This window comes from Metarhizium acridum (assembly GCF_019434415.1).
Source record: "Metarhizium acridum strain ARSEF 324 chromosome Unknown scaffold_141, whole genome shotgun sequence".
Classification (NCBI taxonomy): domain Eukaryota; kingdom Fungi; phylum Ascomycota; class Sordariomycetes; order Hypocreales; family Clavicipitaceae; genus Metarhizium; species Metarhizium acridum.
Genome location: NW_027094020.1, coordinates 543493 through 566013, shown reverse-complemented (window position 1 = coordinate 566013; position 22521 = coordinate 543493). Strand labels below are relative to the sequence as shown.

The window sequence follows — 22521 nt, the reverse complement described above, 5'->3', positions numbered from 1 at the left end:
TTCCCTAAACCGGGATCAGCGCTTAGTATACGATACCGTGATGGACCACTTCCTGAATCAGGAACCCTCTCAGTTGCTGCTCCATGTGGATGGTGGAGGTGGTACCGGGAAGTCATACCTCATTAATTTGCTCTCCGCGCACCTCCAAGCCGCTGCTGCCGGGAGAGGGACACCTGTTTGGCGTGCCGCGCCCACTGGCGTCGCGGGAAATCAGATATCGGGCACTACTTTGCACTCCCTGTTACACCTTCCAATCAACAAGGACTTCAAGCCCCTCTCGCCCACTGACATGGCCCAGCTCCAGAAGAAGCTGAAGGACATCAACTACCTGATCATCGATGAGAAGAGCATGCTGGGACTGCGACAGCTTTCTTGGATCGATGACCGCCTGCGCGAGGCGTTCCCGAGTAGGAATGAGGAGTTCTTTGGTAGTCTTAACATCCTTCTGGTTGGCGACTTCTTCCAGCTTCCACCCGTGCTACAGAAGCCGCTCTATTACGATAAAGAGGTGCAGGGAGTGGAGATCAAAGGCAGGAACGCATATAGACGCTTCGATAAATCAGTCTTCTTGAAGGTTGTCCAACGGCAACGGGGCGACGATCAGAAGGCGTTTCGCACAGCTCTCGAGGAATTGCGGCTCCTCCAACTGTCAGTCGAGTCCTGGAAACTCCTTTCCGGTCGAGTACAGGCGAAGCTAGATGATCTGGAGGTCGCCAGGTTCGCCAACGCCTTGCGAGTATACGCCACGAAAGATAGGGTGAACGAATATAACCACTACCACCTCGACCGCCTCGGCCGGCCAGTCATTCAGGTCAAGGCTAAGAATGTCGGCCTTGGCGCGGCTGCGGCGCCTGATGACAAGGCGGGCAACCTTGCGAAGCAGATCCCTATATGCATTGGCGCCCGTCTGATGCTGACATCTAACCTTTGGCAGCCAGTTGGTCTCTGCAACGGCGCTCGCGGTACCGTTTACGATATCGGCTGGGCACCGGGGGCTGACCCAGTCCAAGACCCTCCCTGTGTTATCATGATGGAGTTTGACAAGTACAGTGGACCTGTGTTCCTGACCACCGCTGATGGCAGAAAGATTGTCCCGATTCTCCCAGTAGACAGGGACTTCCTCATCGGAAGCACTCTCTGCACTCGCACGCAGTTTCCCCTGATCGTATGCTACGCCATTACGGTTCACAAGTCGCAGAGCATCACTGAAGATGTCATCGTGACAGATCTCTCCTGTCGGGACTTTCAGACTGGTTTAAGCTACGTAGCTGTCTCTCGCGTAAAAACGCTCCAGGGCTTGATGCTGGATGCGCCCTTTGATCGTGGTCACCTGTTTTACGAGTCTCCACCAGAGGGTATGAAGATGAAGATGAGGGATGAGCGGCATAGAAGACGACAGGTCCTTACACGGAATCCATATAGGTCAGACCACGGCTCTGCATAACTAGATAGCTAGCTAAATGTAATGGCTTAATAGTTGCTTGGCCCAAGGACTCCCAGCCTTCGGATGATCGTACCCCTTGCACCCACAGCTCTAACGTGCAAGGGGTGGCGTAGTATTTTAACGATTACTTCAACACCAAACCAAGCTGCTAGGACGGCCATGTCCGAAAAAGACGACTACAGACCTAAAAGAATGCCCATTTTGAAGTGGGTGATCCAATGGCCCCCGATTTGCAGGCCTTGGGCAGGTGTCAACAGCTGAAGAATTGCTACTGGCTGTTGAACCTCGAATTCGCTCAAGATTTCTTCAGTTGGATCATTTTCACTCAATTCCTCAACTTCACCCTCAATGCATATTCTGCTTCTCTTCTTCGGCTCATCCTACTAAAAAGGAAAAGAAAAGAAACCGAATTCAGATGGGAGAACGCTTCTATCTTGTCGCTCCTCGGGCGAAGTAGAGATTCGAGATGAGTGGTGACATTGAGCGGACTTTTGCCGAGTATGGCGAGGCACTTGTACGTCGTCTTGCTGTGCCTATAATTCCACCAAGGCGATTGTATTTTCCTAGACGGCGCACCTCCACCAATGAGTGCGGAGCGATCACGATCAGTAATACTGAGAAACGAAACTCCAATGAATACTCGAGAAACCACAAAAGAGTTAAAATTGGAGATCACTATGACATGACAACTCCCCATTTCATGCGTTCAATCACTATCATCGATCTCCCTACAGAATTACACCTACAAATCGTGCGTCACATAGACTCTATAGATGATCTTGTATGTTTCAGTCTGACTAGTCGACACTTCTGGGATATTTGTCAAGAAAATATCCTTGAATATTATGCATCACTTCGGGGCCAATGGGCCGGCGAGAATATTGTGTGCGTCGGGGACCAGATTGAACCAGGCGACTTGCCCCCAGCTTTGTCTTGTCAGAGGGAATTGCACAAAGTCTACCAAGACTTGTTCGATGTATGGAGCCACAGAGACGGCGACGATGATGGAGTACACCGTGTACAGGAACTCTCCCTTTGCCCATATGTTCGGCCGACAGCATCTGAGCTGCAAAACGACATCCTACTCGCCTGGGAATCGGATCGTGTGCTCAGGTCTTGCTCCGACAGGGCAAAACAAGATGAGCCAATACTCAAAATAAAATGGCATGAAATGCGCGTCAAGGGATCAACTTACTTTCCTGAAGATCAACCATGGATCCTCCGAAACCTAACAACCAAGGAATTCGTTCGCTCCGAGGCTGTTGCTTTGAAGCCTCAATACATTCGTGGACCAAGTATTGACGTCTTGGGCTTTGGGGACGTTCTACTGTATCGTATATTATGGTCAAAACCGCGAGGTATTTTTCCAGACATGTATCGGGGTATTTGGGCAGGTCATCGCTTCGATATCGTAGCTCTAGCAAAACACAAGGAGGACACAAAGGGCACAGAGTGGAGGGACGTGAGCGAGGAGGTTGCCAAGGAGATCGCCACCATCTAGGAGGAAGAATACGGTCCCATTTGGCGTGAGATTCTCTGCGAGCGGGATCCATGGTATAAGGAATAACGGGTGGCATCGAAGGACGGAGAGCACATTGCAAAAACACCCTGGACTGATTGAGTCATGCACCACCAATCTAAGAGCTTGAGATGGCGCCATGTCGTCGCCAACTATCTGAAAGACGGAGACTCGCTCAGCGACCTGGAAAGGCTCTGGGGAGAGACAGCCGTGCTTTGCTATCTTTGCCAGTCAAGATGAGACTGTTGAACAAGACATTTCGTAACAATGAATATATTTTGCCATTATTGACGGAAACAGTGAGACGAAGGCTGCAGAATGTGACCGAAAGACAAATGACGGAGTCACTCATTCCAGTTGTGGTCAAACCAAGCCAGGAACCGGCCAGCCTGCTCTGCATTTTGATGGGCATGCAACATGGTCAGCTAAACGCCACTTGGGGCAATTTCGCGAAACGAAATGTGCATAAACAGCAACATATACATGCAGAGGGAATGCGGCGTAGCTCGCGGCCCAGTCGTGCGAAGATGCGTCGAATGCTTTCGAATGTGTTGAGATGCCAGCGAAGTCCCTTACGGGATAATATCCAATGAGAATTTAGTGTTAAGTAGGTACATGTATCCCCTAAAAGCAGCGAAGACTACAACTAGGTCTCAGTATCCACAGGGCCCCGGGTAGCGGCTGGTGACGTCAAGAGACATTAATAATAGTGAAGATTATAGCGTTTATGAGGTAGCGTTTCGTAACCTAGATTTTTATGGGTACTTATATCATCATATAAAATATTGAGGGATTAAGGTACCATGTGTAATTAAGCTTTTAATTGGTTGCTCATCCCCGCAGCTACATCATTGTAGTCTTCGCTGCTTTTAGGGGATACTCACGTATTGATTGTCATAATAAATATACTCTTAATCGTCTTTAATACATTACTTAATAGTATTTTATTAGGCCTAGTACAAGTAGAAATACTCGATAGGGCTGTTCTGGAGTAGATACAAAGGCGGCACCTCAACACAATTAAAGGGATATCAGATACTATGCCATGTGCGTGCCTGGCCATCTATCATTGGGAGTGTGTTAAGGTCCAACCGATGTATTGGAACCACTTTTTCTGCGATACCTAACGGGAACCTTTTGCCAACAAGGTCAGCTGCATTTGGAAGATGTCAACTGGTAGCTCTTTTCAAATTTAAACATTACTGGTACTTTTATTATCATACTATTTCTTTGTGGTCCTTTACACCTTTCAATTTTTTTCTTTTTTCCATTGGCTAGGACCCTGGCTCGGTACGCAAAATGGACTTTAACACACTCAAAGGGATCGTGTAGATCCCTTTCATTCCTTTGATTAATGTTGGAGCAATTTCGGGTGAATAGACTGGAAACAGTCTAATACCTACCAGGTACCTAGGTAGGTACCTAAGTTGCATAGCATTCTTCTGGTGTGTATGTATTATCAAGCCACACTACTATGAAAACGTGGCTAGTGTATGAATTTGCAATCTTTTCCGTGTTGCGCTGATCCCGTCTAACCGACCGTAGCACCTTTTCTACCTTTTTCTTTCGTCTTGGATGTGTCTTGGTTCTTGGCGCATGATGTATGTAAGTCCAAAGGACGAGACATGGTTTTATACGATAAATCAAGCAAGAAATTAAAAGGGGTTTTCCTCTGGATATTTCACTACGAAGCACTCATTTTGGAAAAAGCAAAAGCACGGTCATCTTAACGAACGACAGCACCGCCTTAAAAAAAATGGCTCCAAAGTATTATGAGAAAAGCAGGATCAACGTGCAGGGCCGTAAGGAACTTCAGGCTATTACTCAAGCCCCCCGAACTCATCCTCGGCTGGGCAATCCATGACGATTGGAGCGGGACCCCGGATGCGGTGGTGAAAATTGCGCACAGTTGAAGGCTAGAGCATAACAGGCCATGCGGGTTACAGTGTTGAAACAGCAGTGCGTACTGTCTGCTCCAATTTGTTCGGCCGGCACGGAGTGCAGTGATGCACGACTCGTGCATCGGGCAAGACAGGCTTGCCGTCTGCATACAGTGCGGGTCCAAGGTCGACCGTGGCTGCCTCGATGGTCAGAGTTGGTGCGAGCGCGCGATTCAATTCTTGCCTATGTTCTGGTGGCTGCCTCCCTCAGGCGCTGGATAGTGGATTCCCGTTCATTGAAGTCGCGTCCGAGGTTGAACTGGCCCCCGCCCGCCGGCTACCCGCACCCAGCTGTGTTCATGTCGGGTTTGGTCCATGTACATACTGTACAGGTGCCTCTCTCGGACAAATTGACGACCCAGGCCTGTCGTTGATGTCGACATGCCGCAATAGCCAACATGGGACACGCCGAACACGCCCTAGTAGTAGTGCAGCGGACTCAGCGAGAATGACTAGGCTCCGTCCCTCGAGATGCCAAGTTGACATTTAAGCTGGTCCAAACCAGGTAGCTACAAGCTCCGTACCCCGTAGACTCCTTGAGCCCCTCCCCCTTCTGGGGCTTGAATATTGGCCGTCTGCTGCCGCCTGCTCAAGGCATTCAATGTCCATGTCGCTGGCAAAAAAATTTCCACCACCACTAACCGGGCCCCTCCCCCCTAAGGTCCCCCCAGAGGTGAAATCGCCGCCCGACAAATTCCAACGCCCTCTCTCAAGTTGGTGACTCCTCACAAAGACGAAAAAAACAATTCGTCAATACGGCCTCAACCACCACCTTTTGCATCGTCACCCACCCGGTATTTCATCTCAGTCAACTACGTATTGGCCTCCAGTGCATCTGTTTGGCCCTCAAACGGATGCCGCCAACGCCGATGCTATGACTGAGGTCGGGCACCCCGACCTATCGAGGCTGCTTCAATCAAAGCGCAACGACTGCAAGTGAGTATAGTCTCGTTCGAAGGCGCGATTCTTTCTCGTCATTTTGATATAATTTTTGTCGTGCTGACCCGTCGCAGTGCAATCGTAACGTCGAGAAAGAGAAAGCTGCGCGAGCTCTTCGCGGTCGCGACCCAAGTCGAGACCTTGCCGAGCCATGCATTTGCTAACCCTGACGCGCCAGCGGCAACACAGGCTGAATGGCAGTTTTTGCAAGCAAATGACATCTTGCAGTACGTCCTTGCCATGCAATCTGACTCTTTTTTTCAATATTCCTCGGACCGATATTGGTGTTTTTGTTGTGTGCATCAATTGAGCACCTGGCCGCCATTTATTGCGATGTCGTCTCCGTTTAGTCAGGGCGTGCGGAATATGTCTTTGTCTCTAATACTAATTTCCCATCTACAGAGGAAAGCTGCTGAATGAGCTTCATATTCCGGCGAGGCAAAAGCAATCGATTGACAAGTTGAAAAGATCACTCGCTTTGCAAATAAGTGCTGCGACAACTCAGCCGTCTTCGAAGCCGACGCCAGTTCCAATTCCAATACCACTCGATAGCATCAAAAAGGAATTGTCGGTAGCGCCCGTACAAAAATCATCTGATGTATCCCAGTCCAAGACGGTTGATTCTGTTGCCAATGGCCGACCGAGCTCAGCATCAGGCAGTTCAGCACAGGCAACGCCAATTCTGCCTGCACAGAAATCATCGCAAAGCACGACATCTCCCGCGAAACCAGTTGCGCCTGGATCAAAACCACCATTAGCTGTTGAGCCGACCACGAATATCAAGATCAAAACAAATAGCGCCTCGACGACCAACAATGCAACTCAACCACAACCACAACCACAACAACCTCATGTTAAATTTCCTCCAGGGACGAAGAAGTCTGCCAGCAGTGCAACTAAACACAATGACACAGCTCTAGGATCGGTCACTCCAACACCTCTTCCGATTAAGCAGCCGACCGCCACTGCGTCGCTTAAAAATAATGCAACCAATGCGCCTCTCAGCATTAAACTCCCGCCTGAGGCTGTTAAAGCAGCCGAGGCTATGTCATCGCCAGCATCGACTACTCACACCGCGACCACGCCGGCCATACACGACGTATCCACGGACACCAGCCCCGACAATGATAGTACCCGATTTGTCGATCCCACGCGACATCCGGACAAGCCAGACGCTAGTGAAGTTAGCCAACACCAGCAAGAGAAGGCAGCAGAAGGTCAGGAGCACAGTTCAGGCGCAGAGGACCAACTTCTTCAAGAATCCATCAGATCCAGCACGACATCTGCGACACCACAAGTACCTGAAGAAGCCGCGAAAGCTTCTATGATTGACAATGTTCCAAAACATGAACCCCCAGCAAGTGAGCCAAAGAAACTCGGTACCGCTGGGTTTCCCGATAGTCAGGATAGTTCGCCCGATCAGATGCAAGTCGACGCCACAGAGCTACCAACACAAGCCCAAACTCAGAAACCCATAACTCCTCGCGATTCAAAACCAGCGGCTCAAAGCACAGCTCAGACTTCCACTGCAGTCGTTAAAAAGGAACAGACTGCGCAACCACCGGCGCCGGAGAGAGCTGTCACTCGTGTATCCTCCGGGGCTATGCGATTGAAATCTGTGACCGAAATCGTGGGAGGAGGCGCGATATCCCGCCCTTCCATGTCAGACCGAGATGCGACAAAAGGGTCACACGATCAGCTCACACCTGTCACTTCGACTCCCCAGTCTCCGGCATCCAGAGTAAGAAATGGGCATAAACGAGATCGATCGAAGGGCCAGGTGTCAACGGTCCTTTTCGGGAAACAATCAAAGCGAGTTGATGAGAAATCCATTGTATCGGGCCACAAGGAAATCTTGCAGCCAACGGACGACTACTATACTTCACTCTTCGTACAAAACTTTACCGGCGCGTCCAAGTGGATGCAACCGCTTGAACGAATCTTGTTTCAAGCAAATAAGACCATCGCCACTCCGGATGCTAACATTGTCATCCAAGATCACCAGGCTTGCAAGGTTCTAAGGCGTGTATACCATTTGCAACAGCATGACAAGTGGTCGTTACGTCAACTCAAGCGCTGCCCTGAGCCGACAAGACCTCCGACACAATGGGACACGCTACTACAAGAGATGAAATGGATGCGGACTGATTTTCGTGAGGAACGTAAATGGAAAATGACAGCTGCCCGAAAATTGGCCTATGCCTGCGCGGAATGGTACGAAGCATCCTCCGATGAGCGAAAGCAGATGCAAGTTCGTTCTGCTATCCCTCCAAGGGCTGAGACGGTAGAAGCAGATGTACCCATGACGGATGGTGATGGAGACGGGGCGGACAATCAGCCGACTCCAGATCTGATATCATCTGGCGATGTAGACTCGCCGCAACCAGTGGACGAACTTGCCGATGACTTCGTGGAAACCGTTCCCCCCTCCGCCATCTTCACTCTACAGGAGGACGATGTTGTGTTCGAGTTGCGGCGCACATCGGCTTCGGATGCACTACTTGATGAGCTTCCGATGTATGGCTCGCCTCTGAAGGTACTGCGTGCGGATATCACAAACCCCGAGTATGACCCAGACGCCCATTGGCGCCGTCCTGCTTTGCCCCTGAGCAAGTATGTGGAAGGTGAAATGAAGCTTGTAACGTCCACCCCTCCGCGCAAACGCAGCAGATTCAACTACGAGAATGAGGAGTCGGATGATGAGTTTGAGGGCGCGTTCGTGGCCGACCAAGCGGTCCACAACGTTGAACTCCCCCCAATGACTGACGAAGTTGCCCTATTCCAACCCGACTCAAAACACATCAGAGACCGGCTCCATGCAGGCCACCAATTCAGGCCACCTTCAGAACATCCAATGCCTGTGCAGAGCTTCTATGAGTCTCGCGGGCCATCGCAATGGACTCTGGTAGAGGATGATGAACTGCGGGGGCTTGTTCGGGAGTATTCGTACAATTGGTCATTGATTTCGAACATGTTGTCAACCAAATCCAAGTTTCAGTCGGGCGCTGAGAGACGCACGCCTTGGGAATGCTTTGAGCGATGGATCAATCTCGAAGGCCTTCCAGCAGACATGCAAAAGACGCAGTACTTCAAGGCATACAACAGCAGAATTGAGTCAGCACAGCGAGTCATTGCTCAACAGAATCAAATTGCTGCACAACAAGCCAGTGCCGCTGGTGGTGCCATGACGCCCGTTCGCAGGAGACCGTCAGTGCCACTGCGAGTCGAGAGGCGGCGTAATCAAAAGCACTTGAGTCTACTTGATGCAATGAGAAAGCTCGCCAAGAAGAGAGAGACCACCATTCAAAAGCAACAGCACTCAGCATCACAAAATTCAGCTAACAAGAAGCCCAACGACGCTATTTCGCAAAGGCAGAAGAAGACGCCAAGAGATTACAGTCTCCTCCGTTTCGAACGCGATCAAGCTCTAGCAGAGAAGATGGCACAGTACGCGCAGCGGCAAGAAGCCCAGCGACGAGCTGCTCTACAAGCCAGGACCCAAGGACAGGCAGCCCAAGCAGCCCAAGCAGCCCAAGCAGCGGGGGCTGGAGGACAAGCACAGCAAAACGGAAATCATCTTCCAAACGGCAGCGTTCCAGCAGCAGGTGGTGCTGCTCGTCCTGGTATCCCAAGCCAACTCGCAGCCGCAGCTGCAGTTGCCGCTGCCACTCAGCGGCCTCGGATGCCTATGCAAGCTCCAGTCAATGGGATGGGAGTTGCTGGTGTCCAAGCTCAGATGAATGGCGGACTTTCGGTTGCCAGCCAGATGGCCGCTGTCCCGCAGGCCCAGCTGCAAGCTGCGATGCAAGGCCAGCAGAGAATGCCAATGCCGAACCAGCAGCCGGATGCCAACTTGATGCTTCGTGCCCAACGCATCTCTGAACAGCAGAGAGTGCAGATCCAGCAGGCTCAGCACCAGCAACATCATCAACCGCAGCAAGTCCAGCCACATCAACAGCATCAGCAACAGCAGCAGCAGCAGCAGCAACCACCGCAGCAACAGACCAATGGCGCAGCAGTTGGTACTCCTGGGCCGCACAGCTCGCCTCCCCTGCGCAATGGCATCAACGGAATCAATCAACAAAACTACATGACCACCGCACAGGCCATGATGGCTCAGTACAGTGCGGTTCCCAATGGCAATGGGCATACACCACCGCCAACTAATGGTCTACACATGCCCGTCTCGGTTAATGGCAGTTCCCCGGGCCAAAGAGTTCATCCGCAACTTCCCGCCGGCATCGCCGCACAGCTTGCTCAACTAGAAGCCCAGCTGAGGGCAAAGAACCCGAATCTTACGCCCGAACAAGCACGCCAAGTCGCAACAGAACATCTCACGAGAACCATGATGGCACAGCGCCAATCTGCCATGAATGCTGCTGCGGGGGGAACCGGTCAGCCTGGTCTTGCCAACAGCATTGCGGCAACCACCAGTCCTCACCAGTATGCGGCTCTTCTCCGACAACAGCAGCAGGCCGCCGCCACTCTTCAGGCTCAGCAACAGGCAAAGGCTCAGCAGGCTCAACAGGCTCAGCAAGCGCAGCAGGCTCAACAACAAGTGCACCAGCGCGCAGGGAGCCAAGCATCTCCTACTCCCGTCCCTGCGCCCAGTCCCGGGCAGAGCCATCAACGCCAATCCAGCGGTAGTGCCACTCCTTCAGGGGGGCAATAAACCAGCTCTCTTGTATCTCGGTTAGTTCTTATAGTGCTTCATCTGCTACTTTTGGCTGTAGTTTTGGATGTCACGTTGGCGGCGGAAAGCTTCTTGGGGTCTCGGTTGCCGTTTCTTCTACCTCATTTACACACGGTTACGGTCATGGTCAGCGCGTCTTTTGTTTTGCAGAATAGTCAGGGTTGCCAGAAATCATTATTGCCATCAGGCATGGAGCTCGGGGCGAGTAGCTGGAATAGCGAGCGCAGTATTGGCAAACTGCTCGTCTTATCTTGACGGGCTGTGAACTGTTGTATATACCTAATGTTGTCGAATGGGGGCAACGGAAGCTCTCTCGACGTAAAAAGAAAAAACATTTTGCCCAGAGAAGGCATGCACGTAATTATATTTGTCCCAGCGCAGGTGACGATTCAAAAGTAAATTGATGAATAAGATGGTCTAAATCAAACATGTAGGCTTACCACCAATACAAATAAAAACGCCACATGCGCCAAGTAGTTACAATATACAAGGAAGACCACTCAGACCAAGGAAACATGGCTCGTCTAAGCCTCCATTCATTCATCCCATTGATTTCGAGCCAACTTTTCCAGCGCTATGGTTATGAAACTCGTCATACATCTCTGTCCGTATCTACATGCTCAAGTAGCCCCCATGCATCTATCTAGCTCGCTGGCTAACTTTTATTGCTATCGCCCTGGAGTAAGAGGTGCGGCTTGATAAAGTCCTCGTCTAGTTGTCTAAATAGACCCGCTGGATCTTCCGCGCTCCAAAGTTGTCGAATAGCCCCGGTGGCAGTCATGGGCATTGGCTGCGATGCCTCACCAGCTGGGCTCATAAAGGCACTGTCCGTTTGGGGATAGGGCCGTGAGCCGGTGTGGCGGGCAGGACGAGCGGGGGGCGGTAGGTCAGACGTGTCAATGTCTGTGTCAAAGTCGGAGTCTTCGCCATTACGACCAAGCAAATCTGCCCTCTCAAACTCATCCTGGTTACGATTGGAATTCTTTCGGCTAAGACTGTTTCCTCGGGTATTTTGGCCGCTTCCAGAGAGGTGCGGTGACCTGTGGCCAGACACATAAGTAGCAGACCGACCTTCCTCTAGGTTGTGCAGAACAATGTTGCCATTTCGCCTAGGTGTGTAGCCAATGCCGCCACCCGAACGTTTAGCATGGAGAGCACCGGAAACGGTTTCAATATCAAACTCGTCGTCGCTATCAATCTCCTCCACAACTCCGGTCCGAATGCCGAGGATCTCGAGCATACGGGCAGTGGTGCCACCAAAGATGATGACGGTTAGGACAACCACAACCAACACAGTAGCTCGAAGAGCGAGGGCATTATCACCGGTCAGAAGTTCGGCCAGAGCCACGCCGACGGCGCCGCGAAGGCCCGCCCAGAAAAGCATTGCCTGGTAGTTGTACGGCAATTCTTCAGTAGCTTCAACACCACGCCGCCTTGCGCGATACGAAATAAACCAGTTGATAGCTTTAGACAGGGGGAAAACGGCAACCCATCGAGCAACGCAAACGGCTAGAATGGTAATCATAATAAGGGGTGGCTGGAATGACAGCGCACTGTCGGTGAACAAGGCCAGACCAAGATAAATGAAGATGAAGTTTTCGGACAATTGCGATATTACTTGGAAAATATACTTTGTGGTGAGTTGGGTTCGGCGAGACATGTTGAAATAGGCATAATGCTTCAGGGTTATACCGCAGAAAAGCAAAGACACGATACCTAATCGAGATGAGTAAAGCGAGGACGATATTTACTGAGCAGAACGGGATATCGCTTACCAGACAAATGCACACCTTGGGAGAAGAAGTAGGTGGCATAGGCTATCAAGAAGACGAGACAGCTTTCAATCTTTGTATATCGTCTGAGATAAGTAAATTTGAGAAGCAAGGCGGTGCCAATGCCGACAACGATGCCGATGAGTAAACTGCTGAAAAAAACCAGCAAGAAAATGCCGGTACCTTCAAAGAAGCTGAGGATTCCGTAGCTAGATGCTTCGCCCTTGTTGTATTTTTGTGCTGTCTCAAAAATGACAATGGCAATGGCGTCATTAAGAATTGACTCGCCGAAAATAATGGTATACAGCTTCGGATCAACCTTGTAGGTATTGAAAATAGCCAAGATTGTGACTGGGTCAGTGGCGGACAAGGTGGCACCAACAGAAATTGCATCAACGAATGTCATCCTCAGGGTTCCGGGGATCAGGGAGTAGAGCCAAAGAATGAATCCAATGACGACGGCAGACAGAAATGTTCCTGCAAAGGCGAATGTAAGAATTGTGCCGATGTTGCGGAAGAAGTTGGCTTGGTGCAACTCGTATCCAGAGGAGAGAATAATCGGCGGTAGTAAGAGGTTGAAGAAGATTTGATAGTTGAAATTGATCATGGTTCGTATCGAATCGCCCGAGGTGACGATGAGGATCAATCCAACCGTCATGCCTACGAGTGCGGCGCAGCTCAGTCAGTTCAAGTTCCGGTCAAGACAAGACTGACAATTGCGCCAAGTCGCGAGCCAAGGCTCTTCAGGGAATGCAATTACGAACCCGCAAAGATTGAAATGACTGTTTCGTGGACGGCCGTCACTTTCTTTATTTGGAGCATGTAACTCGTGAAAAAGGCTGCAATGAGCAGCAAAATGGCAATGAAGATGGTCCATGCTGCGTACAGTTCCTTGGTCGCGCCATCGCCCTCTAGAAGTTTGTAGGTCAGCAACAGGCTCCGTCCGATAGCGCAAGATGAAATTGCATTTCGGGGAGAATCGCATTAACTTGGGGGTCGACGAACCTTCCTCGCTGTCATCTCGTCCTGTCGCGTTTGGTCAGTCAGTCTCGTGCCTACTTCTCGACGGGCGTAGCATGGCTCCTCAGTGTTCAACATACGTAGAAGTTTCAAGCCCAGGTCGGCGACTTCTGTGGCCAAATCCATGGTTGGCTACGATATTTGATACCGGAACAGAGTTGCAAGTGAATAGACCAATCCGGGAGGTTACGCGATGAGGGAATTCGAACAGGTTAGAGCTTTGGAGCTCTAGTGAGAGCCTCACGGCGGGGCCAGACAGAGCATGAGTTGTCGATGTGTGCGTTGTATCTCTGGGACTTTCTAAGGGTGCGTCTGGAGCAAGAACTGGCGAAAGGAAATGCAAGGTTTGCGTCGAATAAATTGTAAATCTACGACGATGAAACTGCACAAAGCGACAAGGCCCCAAATGGACCCAAGCCGGATTTGAAGGTTGACGTGGAAGATCGGAAGGGGTTTGGCGCGGCCTGGGCTTTTGGCCTTGGCGGGGCAAGGCATTCGGCGCAAAAGAAACATTTCGGCAACAACAACCGTTGGCCCAGGTGGCACCTGCTGTTCTTGCTGGCTGGAGCCTGGCGTCAGGACAGGGTGTCCCTCCTGATCTGGACGCTGTATTGGCACATGCGCACACGTGCAGGTACCTGCCAAAATAAAAGTATCGGCTACTTCCAGCAGGGCATTCCCCACTCATTGGGCTCAGTATCCGCGACTTGGACAACTTTAGAAGTGGGCAGAGACTTGGAAAGTTTCATCGGCATCGAGCCACTTTAGAAGTGGTGGTCCAATTGAGACGGCGCGCGCCGCACGGACGAGCCCCCACACTTCCTCAGAGAAAAGTCCAGTGAAGAACACACATTTGAGATTTAATGTATCCCTTTGAATGTGCGAAGGTGCAGCTTTTGTAGCGGACCGGGGTATGGGCCAATAAGAAGCCAATTATTAAAAGGTACCTGACTACACTAAGAAATTATATGATGATATAAGTACCAGTAATCTTTAGATTTACACAAAGCTACCTCGCACTTATCACAGCCGAATTGGGCGTACGGGGCCTTTTTGGCCCTATTCCCGGAGACCTCTGTAAGCGCTGTTTTTTGGCTTTGTGACCTAATTTGACCACATTGAAAGCCTTGACAAGCGTGGCATCGAGCCCTTTTCCCTCGTCGGACAAGATTATGCTGTGATAAGGGCGTAAAAATGCCGCCCGCCTAAAATCTCTGCCGGCTTGAGGCAAACAAATAACGCATTATCGGCTGTTAAGATACTCGTAATGTCACTCTTTGGCTCCATTATAAAGGCCGGAATTATTAGTATGATAATTTTAGTGTGGAAGGTTTAGTGGCTGACCTTATTGCAAGAAAGGTACCGGCTAGGTATCGCAGAAAGAGTGGGTCAGTTACAAAAGCTGCACCTTCGCACATTCAAAGGGATAGCAGGTTAATGTACGGAGTAATTAGGATAAAACCCCGATAAAGACAGCAGCGTAGCGCACTCGAGCAAATGCATTGACCCGTTTGACCCATCGCAAAGCCAGCGTTCAAAGTTGAGCATCAAAGGGTCCATATTGCCCCACCATCCTAGTGCAGTCGAGCCGCCCTTGCGAACAAGTCCCCTACAGGTGGCCACAAGCCGCCTAAACCTTCGCCAGAACAACGCCGAACAGAACATGGAATATCAGAGTCAGCATCACCGCCATACCGATACCGCGCCTCTAGTCGTCTCTCACGACACGTCACAAAGCGTAGCCGTCCTATACACTCTGCGCCATAAAAATTCTCGCATTAGCGTCTGTCTTCCCCTTTGATCCAACAAATGAATGCGCCTGTCTATGGAACCAGCTGAGCCGTGGTCAAACGACAAAACGGCCCGTCGAGTCCAGAAACATGTACCACCTCGCCAAGGGCCTGTATCTCTACGCGACCAGCAAAGAAGGTCTGCAACCTCGTCAACGAGTATCAAGGCGCAGACGGCAATGAAGCTGACCAAAATGACCGACAGAGTACTCCGTCATCCTCCTGGGCCTCGATAATGCCGGCAAGACCACGTTCCTCGAACAAGTCAAGTCCATGTACCTCCCCAACGGGCCGGAACCAAAGCTCAAGACCGTGCCGACCGTCGGCCAGAATGTCTCGACAATAACCTTGCCCGACATGTATATGAAGCTATGGGATGTCGGGGGCCAGCTGTCCCTTCGCAATCTCTGGCAAAGCTACTACGCCAGCTGTCACGCCATCGTCTTCATCATCGACAGTACGGACATCGGCGACGGGTCGCTCGAGGACGATGACAACGGCCGTCTGGAGGAGTGCAGACTTGTTCTCGAAGACGTGCTGCAGCATTCGGAGACGGAAGGCGTGCCGCTGCTCATTCTCGCGAATAAGCAGGACAGGGAGGATTGCGTCGAGACGATTCGCATCAAGGAAGGCCTGGTGAAGAAGGTCATGGAGGGCGATAAGGCGAGCAGTATTCGCGATTCCAGAGTATTGTCGTTAAGTGCATTGACTGGAGATGGCGTAAGGGAGGCGGTGGATTGGGTGAGGACAAGAGTGCAGTGGAATAAGGAGTCGAGGCCGCCGGTGATGAGATGAGAGAAAGAAGGGGAGATTTTGCAACCGGAAAATGGGGTTTTGATTTATTTATTTATTTCACGAGCTACGAACCATGATTCTAGAGAGTGTGGTTTAGCACGGCGTCTTGGCCTGGATAGATTTCAACGGAGATCATTGTACTTTTTTTTTAATCAGCGATATGCCCAGGTTATCAACTTATGTTTTGAGGTTTGAAATAGCATGAGCCTGTAACTAGGGGGTATCAAGATGTCTCGGCTTTTTTTTTCTCTATCCTGCCATATCGTGATAATGCGCCATGATAAAATAACAACACAACAGCCTTTCTCTTCCTTTTTTTGGCCTTGAGCTCCAATATATCCCTTCCTAACCACATCATCTATCATTATCTGCCTTTAACTCGGCCATCAACCCTCCCTTGTCCCTCCTCTTTCCATCCTCCATCAACTTCCTATCCACCAGGTCCGTGAACACCTTGACCCTCTCCAGCGCCAACTGCGCACACCTCACGAAAAGGGGCGCGTCCACGTCCGCACCCCCCAGCTTCGACACCTGGCATATCTCGCCATGCTTGTTCAGACTAAACGTACAGCTGCTCACCCTCAGCTGCTCCTCCAGCCACGTTGTATCCATCAGCACCGTCTCCCCTTCGTGGCCGAAAAAACTAAACGTCACGCAAAACGGCGAGTGCAGCCAGCTGAGGGCCACGGGCTCCCGCTCCGCCGGCGTGTAAATGGTCAGCGTCTCGCCCTCCATGGTGGTCTCTGGCTTGCGAAAGTGCCGGAGGGCGGCGACGACGGCGAAGCACGCCACGTCGAGGAGGTTGCCGTCGTGCGAGAGGACGTGGACGTCGGCGCGGACGGACCAGCACTTTTGCCCGGCGACGAGGCAGAGCGACTCTGTGTCGAGGGCGCCGGAGCGGCGGATGGTCTTTTCGAGGATCCTCGAGAGGAGGACCTCCTGCTCTGTCGGGCGGTTAACTTCGAATGACGGCGCCACCATGGGGCTTAGTTCCGAGGATATGGAGAATATGCCGTCAAAGGGGCGGTCTGTGAAGGGCACTGTTACTTCTGCCGAGACTTTGGCGACGATTCTATGTGTCGGTGTTAGTGGTGGCTGTAGCCACTTTATTACGTTTGGTTTTCAGGCTCCGTCTTTTTTCCTCTCTCCTTTATTGTTGGAAGGGTTTGGAAGAACTTGCCTTGTCTTCCCGCACTTGACATCCGCAACGCCAAACTCATCTCCAAAAGTGAGCTCCAGAGGCCGGAACTGCTCAAATTTGCGATTGTCCAGGCGCAGGCCCTCCTCGAGCGCCTTTGTGAGAAAAGTTTTCTCGCTCAGCGACGGTTCCGCATCTCGCGGCATTGTGTCTGTCAATTGAGAAACAGAAACGGGCCTCTTTCTGTATGTATTCAAGAGGTTGTTTTTCCACTGGCTTTGCTCATCGTGTGTATGCTCAGTGAGTGACGTGGGGTTGAAAATTCTGCCGGGCGGTGGGAGCTAAAAACCTATGGGTAGGAATCCAAGGTTGAGCATTGATGGTGGGGGCCGTTTGTGCATCTGCATCTGCATATAATTCGGGCGATTGTAAAAGATACACATTTGTGAGTCAATTAGACCGCAGGCTGTGGTCAAGAAAAATTGCACACTATTACATCCTGTGTATTTGATGCATGCTCGTTTTTTTGCTGGAAGATGCCGTGATTCTCTGGGCCTATTGGCTTGTGTTACACAAGAAATGGGCGTGGCCACACCGCATATTTTATGTGTTAAGACCCTGCCGCAGCGTGAAGCAACCAACTGCCGGGATCCACCTCCGTCTCGGCAACCGAGTTTCTTCAGACGACTATCAAACGAGAGAATGCAAAGCCGAAAATTAAATGGCAGCTGTAGTGGGAGAAGAGAAGGTTGTTTTGCCAGAAAGAATATTCTGACCATGACGCTATATCCATAGCACACTGTGGTATAGCATACTACATACCTAGGTACTTACCAGAGACGGCATTCGAGAACATGGAGGTCAAATGTACTCAACATGGCACACAGGAGCCCACTCCGTACTCCGCACATATGCATGTACAACGCCGACAAGCAGGCAGCGGCAACTCCGCACTTGTCAACTCCGCCCGCCGCCGCCACAGCATCTTAACCCGCACCCGACGGCCGGTCTTGTCGCCGAACCCCGAACGCATATTGAGTTGACAGCCGTGCTGGAATGCCAGAGCATAAAGACTGGAGATAGGGGTCAAGTCCGAAGAAGCAACGTCTTGGCCCCGGCAGTTGAAGTTCCGGCGTCGCGGAACCAGGGGACGGCATATATATAGACAACAGCATCTTTTCCCGCCTCCAGCCAAATTCACGAGGTGGCCAACAAACAAACAAACACCACAACTACCACTCCTCCCTCACCGCCAACATGAGTCAATCACTCAAGAGTCTCTGGCCTCCCAAGCCCCCTCTAACAGAGGCAAACCTCCCCGACCAGACAGGCAAAGTCGGCACAACCCCCCCCAAATCAAAAAAAAAAAAAAAACACCACGAGAACTCTCGCCATTTGTCTAACCGCAAAACCATAAACACACAGGTCTTCCTCATCACAGGCGCATCAGGCGGGGTAGGCGAACAACTCGCCTCCATCCTATACCAGCACAACGCAAAAGTCTACATGGCCGCGCGGTCCCAGGACAAGACGACGGCGGCCATGGCCTCCCTCAAGAAACAGCACCCCCGGTCCAAAGGCGACCTCGTCTTCCTGCGCCTCGACCTCGCCGACCTCGGCACCATTGCCAAGTCCGCCGAGCAGTTCCTGCGCCTCGAATCGCGCCTCGACGTGCTCTGGCTCAACGCCGGCGTCATGGTGCCCCCCGCGGGCTCCAGGACGGCCCAGGGCTACGAGCTGCAGCTCGGCACCAACAACATCGGCCACTTCCTGCTCGCCAAGCTCCTGCGTCCGGCGCTGAAGAAGAGCGCCGCCGCCGCGCCCAAGGACTCGGTGCGCGTGGTGTGGGTGTCGTCCAGCGCCATTGACGTGGCGCCCCGCGGCGTCATTGACTTCCAGAACATGGATTACGCAAAGGACGAGAACGCCTGGGTCAAGTACGGGAGGAGCAAGGCCGGCAACGTGTTGCACGCCGTGGAGTTTGCCAGGAGGTCCGAGGGCGAGGGCATCGTCAGCGTGGTGAGTGCAGGCGCCTAGTCGTTGGCAAGGGGAGAATGACGAAAGCTGACAGGTTTTTTTTTTGTTTTCCCTAAATCTAGAGCTTGAATCCGGGTAATTTGGCGACAGACTTGCAGAGGTCCATGCCGGGATGGCAGAATTTCTTCTGGGCAGTACGTTTTTGATCGTTGTGCGAATTCTCGAGAGACAGCGGTGCTTACTGAGAGTTGTAGAATTTTATTGCGTATCCCGCCAAGTTTGGTGCCTATACAGAGCTGTTCGCAGGTCTGCACCCCGATGTTACTGCGGAAAAGTCTGAGATGTTTAGTAAGTTCCATGTTTTAATTCCACATTCGCCTTCTTGTTCGTTTCGTTCTAACCGGGTTTCAGTTGCGCCTTGGGGGCGCTTGGTTAATGCCCGCAAGGATCTGTTTGACCCCGAGCTAGGGAAGCGGTATTGGGAATGGACAGAGGAGCAGGTCAAGCCGTATATCTAGGGGCATGAGAGACTGCTTTTTTTTTCGAGTACTAGGTGGGTAGTTTGTCTTATTTTAGGCTTGCTGTTAATGTATCGACTATGCAACTCAGCATCTTCCTGACCCTGATTGCCAAGCACATTGTAATATTCCATCAACTGATCGACTGGTCTCTGTTGCCTGTGGTACTTTTCTTTCTCCCTGTGATGGTCCTGCCATATGCACTGCACTTTGGACCAAGTATCACCTAGTTCGATCTATGTACAACTTGGGAATCCGGTGAACCGCTACATGCCATCCGTACCATACCTCACAGTGACTTGACACCAGCTTGCATGGCTTTGAAATGGCTCCAGTCGTGGCTATCTTGAGCCAGACTCCAAGCAAAGACACCGCCCAGCTTTTTGGCAGCCACAATCTCCTTGAATTTCCGGGCAACAAGATCAGGAGCATCCCAAGTCCAGTACTGCTTAGTAGACGAATCCCAGTACCACATCCCCCCCTTGTCCGCGTCCTCCTTGCCATTCTGCAGGGCTTTGACAAAAGCCGCATTGTTGTAGTTTTCGATTTCAAACGTCACGGCTCCGGAAAGGCCAGGGTCAGAGCCATCGGCAGCTTCGAGAACCGCCGTAGCGCAGCCAGTGGGCTCGGTGCATTTGACACCGTCCTTGGTAGTAAAGTACTTGGCGTAGAAAGCGAATCCAAGATTCATCTTGCTGGCAGTCATGCCTCGCTTGATGTAAATGTCAATAGTATGGGCGCAATCCACAACAGAGGTGTGGTGATTGGTAGCGTTATCTCGACGATTCATAATGTCATAAGCCATGACCTAGCAGCCACGTATTAATTCATTGCCCAACAACTGTTTGCCTGCCACGGAGCGGGTCGCACTTGCATTGATAAAATCAACAATTCGGTCAATCTTGGGAACCTGCTCAGCCGTGAAAGCAATCATGTCACCCTCCCTTCCAGGAATGGCAATAGACAGTTCCTTGTCTCCGATAGCAGTCTTGATCTCCTGCAGCAAGAGCGGGTACGTATCTATTTCTGAAACCTTCTTATCATTGGGAGTTTGCTTGTAATCTTGGCCGTTGCCGCCGGGATACTCCCAGTCAATGTCTATCACAATATCAGCAAACATTCGTCTCCGGAGGCAGCCACACACGTCTTACCGACACAGTCGTAGCCAAGCTTGTTCAAAGCGGTAGCAACGTTCTTGGCGTACGTCTTGCGCTTTTCCTCGGTGGCAGCGCCGATACTGAAGCCAGACGTGTCACCCCATCCACCAATAGCCATGCACACCTTTGTACCCTCATCAAACAGAGCCCGCACCTGGTCCAACGGCATAAAAGGTTGGTACGAGCTACCGGAGTTGAATGTTTCTGAAGGAGCAAAGGCAGTGATGACATAGTGGACGCCTGCCGTCACGTCCTTGGGGGGTAGTGTTGCCTTGTGCCATCTAGGGGAGGGATAGTCAGTTACGCTCAGAGAGAGAGCGAGGCTGGGGGGGACATACTGGTCAAAATACATGGCATATCTAGGCGCCGCCAAGACGGCAGTGGCTGCCGCCGCAAGTGGAAACGTGCATGAACGCATTTTAAACACTGTCGGATTCGAGTAATACAATGCTCAGCAGTGGCGTTTAGAGGACAAAGGAGCTTTATGAAATGGAAGACGAAATAAATTGCCGATGGAGATGCTGGGGAGTCGAGACATGGCGGCCCTTAAATGATGGGCGTCTCTTTCCATGACGAGTTCCAGCTGGGGAGCGAAAATCACAATCTGCAGTCGGAAGGAATGCTGTAGGTTGCGCATGACAAGTCCTCATGAAACCCAACAAACAGCAACGGACAAGGAGATTGACGCTTCTCGACCGGTGTGCTCCAAACCATGATGGCAATCTACCTACCTAGGTAGGCAGTTGAGTCGATCCAAAATGAAATGGGGGACAAACGGGGTCTCCTGATGAGCCAAGTAAGTCGAAAGACATTGTCGCGTGCAACGTCGCAATCATGGCAGAGCAGCGCAAAAGTATCAAGAAGAAGGCGTTGGTCGGCGCATAAAGGAGACTGAAAGGACGGTACGCTGTCACAAGTTGCATCTAAAAGGGAACATAGAGTGGCTTTCCGCCACGGGTCCTCCTGTATGCCGGACAGTGGGTAAATTTGAACACAACTGGATGTTCTGGCGATGTGGTGTGGTCTGGTGGTGACTGACGATCCTTGGCCTCTTTCAGCCATGGGTGAGTCAGCAGATTTTGTGCGCCTTTGCCATTGTTTGCCTGCTACTCCGTACATCCGCGTGCATCCACGTCACTGGCTGCGACCAAAGACAATCCGCCCCGGAAAAGGTTGGTGCCATGAGCCTTTTGAGTCGTGAAACAAGCTCTTGCATGAGCAACCCCCACGAGGGCCCCCTCCAATTGGATGCTGATGCATGTCGACTTGCAGATGTTGCATGCACGGTAAGTTAATGTATTTTCGGAGAGTCAAATGACATGGATCAGTCAAAGAAGGAAGTAGGCGTTGGGAACACTTGAGCCTCTTCTATTGTCGTACATACTTGTAGGCAATCGGGGATTATGCTAGAAAACGGATGCATAACCCGCGGTAGGCGTGCCTGCTAAATACATGCGTTCTATAGTCGATTACTACATACGTGCATGAACCGGATGAGCTACCATTGCCGCCACCCCTTAAAGGGGCCGTGAGCACGGAAATCTTCAGGAAAAGGAAGAAGAGAGAGTTGCCCTCCATGGCAGAATATATTTTGCCAATTGACATGTCAATGGTGCTGAAATATAGTACTAATGGTATATCACAGTGCTGCGCGCTTCTGTGTACCCTGGTATTAAGCGCATCTTCATGCCCTTATATACAAACCTAGAGGCCCCTCATTCAAAAGGACTCTCTTGAAAGCTCAACAGAACGATGATGAAAGATGTAGGTTTCTTGAAAAACGCATCTAGGTCCCGATATCCATCCCCTACCTCCCCTT

At 51.3% G+C, this 22521-nt stretch overlaps 7 protein-coding genes across 8 annotated transcripts; 4 read left to right on the top strand and 3 right to left on the bottom strand.

Annotated features, from left to right (window-relative positions):
- The first annotated feature begins 1490 nt into the window (after positions 1–1490).
- J3458_008830 (uncharacterized protein) lies at positions 1491–3243 on the top strand. The gene has a single exon (XM_066119421.1). The coding sequence runs from the start codon at positions 1911–1913 to the stop codon at positions 2943–2945; it is 1035 nt and encodes a 344-aa protein (XP_065975214.1). The 5' UTR covers positions 1491–1910; the 3' UTR covers positions 2946–3243.
- Positions 3244–5663: 2420 nt separating this feature from the next.
- On the top strand, positions 5664–10997 carry eaf1_1 (RNA polymerase II transcription elongation factor SpEAF). Its single transcript, XM_066119420.1, has 3 exons — positions 5664–5839; positions 5917–6069; positions 6245–10997. Exons 1-3 carry the CDS (start codon positions 5778–5780, stop codon positions 10512–10514), a joined length of 4485 nt encoding a protein of 1494 aa, XP_065975213.1. The 5' UTR covers positions 5664–5777; the 3' UTR covers positions 10515–10997.
- A 43-nt stretch (positions 10998–11040) lies between these two features.
- On the bottom strand, positions 11041–13700 carry NHX1_1 (monovalent cation:H+ antiporter, CPA1 (nhx1)). Of its 2 annotated transcripts, XM_007810686.2 has the most exons (5): positions 13408–13700; positions 13313–13333; positions 13072–13218; positions 12311–12967; positions 11041–12251 (listed from the first exon to the last, which is right to left on the bottom strand). In XM_007810686.2, exons 1-5 carry the CDS (start codon positions 13451–13453, stop codon positions 11191–11193), a joined length of 1932 nt encoding a protein of 643 aa, XP_007808877.1. In that variant the 5' UTR covers positions 13454–13700; the 3' UTR covers positions 11041–11190. The 2 variants fall into 2 exon arrangements, with proteins under 2 accessions (XP_007808877.1, XP_065975212.1); XM_066119419.1 differs by lacking the exons at positions 13072–13218; positions 13313–13333; positions 13408–13700 and having other exon boundaries at positions 12311–13038.
- A 1144-nt stretch (positions 13701–14844) lies between these two features.
- ARL3_1 (ADP-ribosylation factor protein 3) lies at positions 14845–16025 on the top strand. The gene is made up of 2 exons (XM_066119418.1): positions 14845–15110; positions 15323–16025. The coding sequence occupies exon 2, from the start codon at positions 15391–15393 to the stop codon at positions 15910–15912; it is 522 nt and encodes a 173-aa protein (XP_065975211.1). The 5' UTR covers positions 14845–15110; positions 15323–15390; the 3' UTR covers positions 15913–16025.
- A 241-nt stretch (positions 16026–16266) lies between these two features.
- Positions 16267–17256, bottom strand: RRP45_1 (3'-5'-exoribonuclease; the record flags this gene model as incomplete). Its single annotated transcript, XM_066119417.1, has 2 exons — positions 16267–16984; positions 17093–17256. The coding sequence occupies 2 exons, from the start codon at positions 17254–17256 to the stop codon at positions 16267–16269; spliced, it is 882 nt and encodes a 293-aa protein (XP_065975210.1).
- Positions 17257–18013: 757 nt separating this feature from the next.
- Positions 18014–19583, top strand: J3458_008825 (uncharacterized protein). Its single transcript, XM_066119416.1, has 5 exons — positions 18014–18385; positions 18476–19069; positions 19150–19221; positions 19282–19375; positions 19439–19583. The coding sequence occupies exons 1-5, from the start codon at positions 18308–18310 to the stop codon at positions 19543–19545; spliced, it is 945 nt and encodes a 314-aa protein (XP_065975209.1). The 5' UTR covers positions 18014–18307; the 3' UTR covers positions 19546–19583.
- Positions 19583–22147, bottom strand: J3458_008824 (uncharacterized protein). Its single transcript, XM_066119415.1, has 3 exons — positions 20697–22147; positions 20420–20643; positions 19583–20353 (listed from the first exon to the last, which is right to left on the bottom strand). Exons 1-3 carry the CDS (start codon positions 21118–21120, stop codon positions 19835–19837), a joined length of 1167 nt encoding a protein of 388 aa, XP_065975208.1. The 5' UTR covers positions 21121–22147; the 3' UTR covers positions 19583–19834.
- Between the last annotated feature and the right edge of the window lie 374 nt (positions 22148–22521).